The sequence below is a fragment of the Olea europaea genome, unplaced genomic scaffold (genome assembly GCF_002742605.1).
Source record: "Olea europaea var. sylvestris unplaced genomic scaffold, O_europaea_v1 scaffold2941, whole genome shotgun sequence".
Classification (NCBI taxonomy): Eukaryota; Viridiplantae; Streptophyta; class Magnoliopsida; order Lamiales; family Oleaceae; genus Olea; species Olea europaea.
In genome coordinates, this window is record NW_019248010.1 from 20,496 (window position 1) to 28,851 (window position 8,356).

General features: G+C 40.8%; 1 protein-coding gene across 1 annotated transcript; it reads right to left on the bottom strand.

Annotated features, from left to right (window-relative positions):
• Positions 1–211: 211 nt before the first annotated feature.
• Positions 212–5,310, bottom strand: LOC111384579. The gene is made up of 2 exons (XM_023008878.1): positions 4,725–5,310; positions 212–3,879 (listed from the first exon to the last, which is right to left on the bottom strand). The coding sequence occupies exon 2, from the start codon at positions 2,584–2,586 to the stop codon at positions 1,690–1,692; it is 897 nt and encodes a 298-aa protein (XP_022864646.1). The 5' UTR covers positions 2,587–3,879; positions 4,725–5,310; the 3' UTR covers positions 212–1,689.
• Between the last annotated feature and the right edge of the window lie 3,046 nt (positions 5,311–8,356).

Below are 8,356 nucleotides of genomic sequence, written 5' to 3' on the forward strand. Positions count from 1 at the left end.
TAATCTCAATATCAAATTCTTGTAGCAAGAGAACCCAACGGATGAGTCTTGGCTTGGCTTCCTTCTTCATGATAATGTATTTAATTGCGGAATGATCAGTGTAGACTATCACCTTATTCCCAATGAGATATGGTCGAAACTTTTCAAAAGTGAAGACTATAGCAAGAAGTTCCTTCTTAGTTGTGGCATAGTTGAGTTGGGCATCATTAAGGGTTCTACTAGCATAATAAATTGTATGAAACCGTTTGTTCCTTCGTTGTCCCAATACCGCACCAACCGCATAGTCACTTGCATCGCACATCAATTCAAACGGTAGATCCCAATCCGGAGCTATAACAATCGGAGCCGACACAAGCTTCTCTTTTAGCAGTAAGAACGCCTTTTCACATTCTTCATCAAACACAAAAGGTGTTTCTTTCACAAGCAAGCTACAAAGGGGTTTGGAGATCTTGGAAAAGTCTTTAATAAATCTTCTATAAAATCCGACATGTCCAAGAAAGCTCCGTACTCCTTTTATTGTTGTTGGTGGTGGAAGCTTCTCGATTGTCTCAATTTTTGCTCTATCCACTTCAATCCCCTTTGAAGAGATCCGAAGACCTAAGACAATTCCCTCTTTTACCATGAAGTGACACTTTTCCCAATTAAGTAGAAGGTTAGTTTCTTCACATCTCTTCAAAACTAACGCCAAATTCCCAAGACAATCATCAAAAGATGATCCGAATACAGAAAAATCATCCATGGAAATTTCAATAATCCGCTCTACCGTATCTGAAAAGATTGACATCATACACCTTTGGAAGGTAGCTGGCGCATTGCAAAGTCCAAATGGCATTCGACGAAAGGCGAAAGTGCCATGAGGGCATGTGAAGGTGGTCTTCTCTTGGTCCTCTGGTGCTATGGCTATTTGATTATACCCCGAATAGCCATCTAGGAAGCAATAGTACTCATGCTCGGCTAGCCTGTCTAACATTTGATCAATGAATGGCAAGGGGAAGTGGTCCTTCCGAGTGGCTTGTTCAATTTTCAATAATCCATGCAAATTCTCCATCCAGTAACTATTCTTGTAGGGATCAACTCATTGTTAGCATTCTTTACCACTGTCATTCTTCCTTTTTTTGGTACTACTTGCACAAGACTGATCCATGAGCTATCAGAAATTGGGTAAGTCACTCCGGCATCTAACCATTTTAAGACCTCTTTATGCACCACTTCCTTTATTGTCGGATTGAGTCTTCTTTGATGTACCACCGCTGGCTTGCAATCTTCACCCAACAAAATTTGGTGCATACAAATAGAAGGGCTAATTCTCTTGATATCTGCAAGTGTCCATCCAATAGCTGCCTTATGTTCTCTAAGCACTCTTAACAACTTTTCCTCTTCTTCAATCGAAAGCTTGGATGAAATAATTACCAGAAGAGTAGATGATTCACAAAGATACGCATATTGAAGATGTTCAGGTAAGGGCTTAAGCTCCAATGTAGGTGGTTTCTCAATAGATGGAAGGGGCCATGATGTTCCATGTCCCAAATCTTCAAAATATTTTCTGCGATTAGGACCAAAAGGATCCATCCACAAAGCATATTCTAACACTTCCGGATCTTCCACCATAGTCGGGTTGGGATTAACCAAAAAAACTTCCAACGACTCCTTTTGTTGGTTAAATACTTCAGTGACCAAGGAGTCGATTTCTCAGATGCTGAAACAACTCTCACTTGTATCCGGATACTTGATGGCATCAAAAACATTAAAGGTTACCTCCTCCTCTTGTACTCTCAACCGCAATTCTCCCCTTTGGACATCAATTAGAGCTCGGCCAGTAGCTAAGAATGGTCTGCCAAGAATGATAGGAATTTTCCTATCCTCCTCCATGTCTAGAATGAGGAAGTCGGCTGGAAGAATAAACTTGTCCACCTTAACAAGCACATCCTCAGTAATTCCCCTTGGGTGTTTTATTGAGTGATCCACTAATTGCAATGATACTGTAGTAGGTCTCGCCTCACCTAGTCCAAGTTTCCTAAAAATAGACAAAGGCATAAGATTAATACTTGCACCTAAGTCACATAAAACTCTTTCAAACATAGAATTTATAATTGAACAAGGGATAGTAAAACTCCTTGGATCCTTGAACTTTGGAGGCAATTTCTTTTGTAGAATTGCACTTCTCTCTTCAGTAAGGGCTACTGTCTCATATTCTTCCAATCTCCTCTTGTTTGACAAGATGTCCTTCATAAATTTCACGTAGCTTGGCATTTGTTCGAGAGCTTCTGCAAAAGGAATGTTAATATGCAATTTTTTAAACACATCTAAAAATTTAGAAAATTGCTTATCAAGCTTATTCTTTTTGAGTCGTTGAGGGAATGGAACTTTTGGTGCTAGATCCTGTGGTGGGATTGGTTGATTGTTAGAAATCTCCTCGCTAAGCGTTGGTGTGTGGAGTTGCATCTCTTGATCTTCTTTTTCAAACTTTTCACTAGTAATTGGAGCTTCTAACTCTTTTCCATTTCTCAAAGTGATCGCCTCACACTGTTCCTTTGGATTCACTTCAGTTGTGCTAGGCAAGTTTCCTTGTTGTCTCCCAGTTAGCATATTAGCCAATTGACCGACCTGGACTTCTTAATTCCGTATCGAAGCTTCTTGATTCTGAAAATTGGTCTTAGTCTCTGTTATGAATCTGTTGGTGTTAGTTGCTAATTGTGCCGTTGCTTCTTCAAGTGCTAACTTCTCTTTCGGCGGATCACTAGACGATGGACCAGGTGGAGGTTTCAATGCATTCTGATTATTCCATGAAAATTTGGGGTGATGTTTCCATCCAGGGTTGTATGTTGCACTATATGGATTGTTTTGCCGATTGTAATTTGCAACAAAGTGTGCTTGCTCCGCTTGGGATTGAAAGAAGGGATTTCCCACTTGACATTCTTCACTTGGATGGTTTCCATGACAAAAATCACAAGCCAGTGGTGTCAAGTGAATGGCATTTGCTGTCAGTTGGTTGGCCTTCAATTGTTGAGTAAGATTATGGACTTGAGTTGTCAAGGTAGTGATAGCTTCAACCTCATGCACTCTTACTGCTTTCTTCGGTAAAATTCTCTCATTTGGCCATTGATAGTTGTCCATCGCCATCTCCTCCAACAGATCATATGCATCATCTAGGGATTTGCCCATAAAAGCTCGTCCTGAAGCGGCATCTATTAGAGTTCTTGTAGAGGCAGCAAGTCCATTATAGAAGTTCTGAACTTGCATCCACTTCGGCAATCCATGGTGAAGGCATCGCCTAAGTAGGTCTTTATATCGCTCCCAAGCCTCGTAAAGTGGTGCACCCTCCAATTGAGAAAAATTTGAAACTTCATTGTGCATCTTTGCTGTCTTGGCTAGTGGAAAAAATTTAGCGAGAAACTTCTGAGCTAAATCTTCCCAACTAGTGATTGAATTTGCAGGTAATAAATTTAGCCAACTTTTTGCTCAATCTCGAAGAGAGAAAGGAAATAGCCAGAGGTGAATGGCATCATAAGTAACACCATTTTGCTTGAAGGTGTCACAAACTTCCAGAAAACTTGCTATATGGGCATTGGGATCATCACTCGGAAATCCATGGAATTGAATTGATGTTTTGGATCATTTGTAGGATAGCTGGCTTAATCTCAAAGTTGTTGGCTGCAATACTAGGTTTCTTAATGACTAAATTGATTCCTGTGACCTGTGGTAGAGCAAAATCCCTTACAGCTCGTGTTGACGTCTTGGATTCTCGTTGTCTGCCATAGCGTTTGAATTTTTTCGAGCTACTCGCTTCTTTTTCCTCAGTCTTTTTGCTGTTTTTTTCAATTTTTGGATCATAAGGCAGCAGTTCCAAGCTCTTTTTGCTTCTCATGCACTAAGCAAAGCCTGGAAATAAAAAAAAAATCAAATTAGATCAAATCTAACTAGTATTGATATTATCAATAATTTTATCTATTTCTCCGGCAACGGCGCCAAAAATTTGTTGGTTGAAATCGCAAGTACACGAGTCGTAACAAGTAATAAAGTGAATGAGTAAGAGTATCGTCCCACAAGGAATGAAAAATTACGAATAATTATCAAAATTTATTAAATGATGATCTATTTGACAATTCGAATGTAAATGAATTATTAAACCAGAAAGTTAAACTAAGATGAATTGAACAAGCAAGTTAAAATCAAGAAAACAATACTCTAGAGTTTTCGATTCACCATAACTACTCATATGTGAATATCCTAATTGAATTAATTGTAAATGTTCCTAATTGTTATAATCAAGTCTTTCTAATTTATTTATTAATCTTTCTCAAGCATTAACGAAACATCTCAACAAGAAAATTTTCTACATCTCTGTGAAAATTCTAAGCCTGTCAAGATTCATTAAAAACAAAAATAAACCCATAAAGATTACACAAGTCCATAAATATCTCTATCCTACAGAATTCCTGTAGTATCTCAAACATTGGCCGAAACAATTATTACTTCTCTCTCTCAAATTGAATCCCAACTCAAGTGAATGGTGATCAGTCAATTCACAAGCATTAAGTCCAGAATGAAATACTCAACAATTGGAACAAATACCAATTAATTCAAGTAAAGGAAGATTCACATAATCGTAGTTAGGCTACATCTCAAACTTTAGAAGATAGAAATTAATTCATGCTAAAATTGAAGAAAAGTTTAAATAAAGAGTTAACATCAAGAAATTGAAAGAGATGGGAAGAAGGAAAAACTCAGTGAATCTGGTCTCCCGTTTTCTTGAAGTGGCTTCCCTCTTTTGATAGCCAAAAGGGAAGAAAAAGAATTGATCCACCTTGGTCCCAGCCTTCTTGGTCGTCCTCTGCCTTTTTTTTCCCCTCTTCCACTCCTTTCAAACCATCATCACCAGGAAAAGAAAGAATCAATCCCGAATTCGCCTCTTCAATTCGGCAGATTTTTAGCCTTGGATTGTGGGCCATTTTTCACTTAGAAAATGTGAGGATTTCAAAATCTCTATTTCAGGAGAAATTGTAGCACGTTAAATTAGCTTTCCAAGGCCTCTTGAATCAGCTCAATATGACATCGGATGAGGGAGATATGGTGAAAATACAAAGCGCAGTACAGATGTGTTTCCAATTCGGGATTTCTTCACAGCAAGAGACATCTTCCACAGATTTTGCTCCCTTCATTAATCTTTCCAATCTATTTTATTTTGATTGGGCTGGGTTAAGTCCACTTGAATTGAGTCTTCTCTTATGGGCCTTGAACTTTGTTATTTTTGGGCTCCATTTCTACAATAAAATTGTAAACACCACAATTAGGATTGACCTTCATTCAACTATATAAAAATATCATAATTAATCCCAAAAATACTTGAATATTAGCAAATAATCATGAGCAATCAGCATTAAAAATGCAATCTTATTCACTCGATCAGGAACCTTCAAAACAAAAAACAAAGGACGGTTAGGATCCGAACCGAAGAAAAATAAACAAAATTGCAGGGTAACAGTATTCACTAAGTGTGGAATACTTCGTGGGGATCGTAAGAGGCGCCAGGGGGTCCCTCTCGATGGTGTCCCATCTCTCGGCAGCCCAGCACCACGAGTTCTTCCATTCTTTAATGGAGCTCGACAGATCGAGCACGAATGGAGTATAGGAACCCCATGAGGTCAGATAATACCACCCCCTGGTCTTGTCCCCCAGTCGCTACCTTAGGGATGCATAGGGTCTAAAAATTCGAGAAGTACATCTCCACCCCCAGCGACGCCTCCTTCCATAACATCCAGGACCCCACCATTTGGTTCCAGGAGTTCGAGTTCAGCTGGGTCGGAAATAACCCGCACGACCTCAACACTAGCCTAAAGAAGGGATGGAGGGGGAGCCTAAGTCCGGCCCTAAAAAGTGCCTCACTCACGGCCACACACCCCAACTTAGGATAGCAGGCCCTCTTATTAGGCCCCGATAATATCAGTTCTACACTATCAGGTATTCTATATTCAGCCCTAAGTCTACACAGATCGGCTTCCTTCAATTTCGACGGGTAATCCGAGGCCCCCAGTGTTCTGATGTATCTACCGAGCTATCAGGCCTTCTCCAAATATTTTCTCCACTGAATATTGCCTTGGAGATATCGCTGGGCGTCGCCAAAATAGGCTCATCCACCCTCACCACCTCTAAATCTCTTCTCGAAGCCCCACAACTGTCCGAAGCCATTACAGAATACAAAAATGTGAAAAAACTTAGAAAATACTTACTGAAATTCAAGAAATTGGGGGGGACCTACAGCCGAAAAAGATCAACAAACAATGAGATATCGTCAAAAATTGGAAATGTCGCCTGAAATCGCTTGCACAACGCCGAAAAATGCAAGAATTGAGAGATAATGGATTTTCTGATTTCGCAAAAGTAAAAAACTCTGAAAATGCTCAAATCCTCCTTTTATAGAGCGTGCCAGCTGATCTCTACCGTTGAATTCAAACGCGATCAATCTAGGCCGTCCATCGCATCTTAAATCTGAGCCATTGAAATGAAACGCCAGATTTGATCTACGCCCAAAATCTAGTTGTGACCCTCACGCTCGCATAAAATGCGTCGCCTTGATCACCGTCAGCCGTCTACAATAAGTAGCCGCAGCAGCCTTTTCTGGGAATGGGCATTGCACCCAACTGTCCTCTTGGAAATATGCGACAGCTGTCAAATCATTTGACGTCAACAATGCTTACTTCAGTTCGAAATCCATAGTTTTACAAAGTTTAGACGCACCTGACGTGACGTCACCTGTTGGTCATCGTCTTGGTGGCTGCGTTCCCTCATAAGCATTACAAAGTTTTAGCCATCTCCTAACGTGTTGTCCCCTATGGGTCAGGGCATCGGAAGCAGATGAGCTCCCAACAGCTTTACAAAGTTTAGACGCACCTGACACGACGTCCCCTGTGGGTCATCGCCTCGATGGACGCATTCCCTCTTAAGCCTTACAAAACTTTAGCCATCTCCCAACGCGTCTCCTTTGGGTCAGCACATCGGACGCAGATGAGCTCTCCACAGCTTTATAAAGCCTAGACGCACCTGACGCGACATCACCTGTTGGTTATCGCCTCGGTGGCTGCGTTCCCTCCTAAGCTTACAAAGCCTTAGCCGTCTCCCAACGCATCGTCCCGACGCCTCGTGAGGCTTTTCCCTTTTCCCAACGTACCGTCCCCTATATGTTGCACCTCGGGAGAAGCTGATCAGCTATCCAAATCTCTTCGAAAACTACACACCTCGCTCTTCCATGCTAGTTCTCTATCACAAATCAAGGCAGGCATACTCGATCGGGGAAAACAAGTCCACCCATGATATAAATATCCATGCCTGAACTTGGGGGGACCACTGTTACGCCCCTATTTGAACCACTTCGGAAGTGGTAGTACAAGGTATCCACCACCAACCCGATGTGATTCTGATATTTCGAAGCGTCCTTGATGTCGAAGTGCAATACGCTGCCACTTTCAGAAAGAGAATCTGCATCAAGATCCTCTCTACCCCTAAGGCCCAATTGATTTGACGTCTTCATGGTCTAGTTGATGTGACGTATTAACTTTATGTCAACTCAACTCAGCAGAAGTTATTACCCGTCCACTCTATAGATGCGGCTGATTGACGCCTAAGAGCAGACGTCTCACGCCGTCAGATGCATATATGTGTCCCACATCCAACGGTTCTCCTCACCTATAAATACCCAAAACTTGACAAGAGGCAATGGTAATAAAACTCTTGCAACTTAGCTCACCATAACGAGAAAATATATATAATCTCCTCCCCATTCACTTGCACAATCCAGACACTGTTCCGATCATTGAATACTAATTTGACCGTCGGAGTGTATGCGGCCGCCACCACCCCAATTGGTTCCGATCGTGTGCATCTGACCGTGTGTTGATTGTACGCAGGAAAAATCACGTGAAGCAGCTATCGGTTAGCCACGTAGGAAGTACAATTCGCGAGATCAACAATAGTCATTCATTGAGGCCTAGTAAATAAATGCACATTAATATTTTGGACTAAATTGCAATGCAATAATCTAACATGATGATCATGGATGAAAAGAAACATTAATCATGCTGCTCAAATCCATTCTCAACGAAGAATAATTTTATTTGCAGTCATTCATCATCGTAGTCGTTCTACGTGATATACATACAGTAGTTAGTAATTTGATATATGAGGCAAGAAAAACTACAATATTAATACATCAAAGTACAATCCGTCATATAAGATATCACGTAAGGACAACTACCGCAGTGAATAACTATGAATAGCACTATTCCTCAACTAAGCAAGACACTTTCTTTTAGCATGTCCCAATACCCTCCAACTTAGCAAGGGGTGAAATTTTTTGATTTAA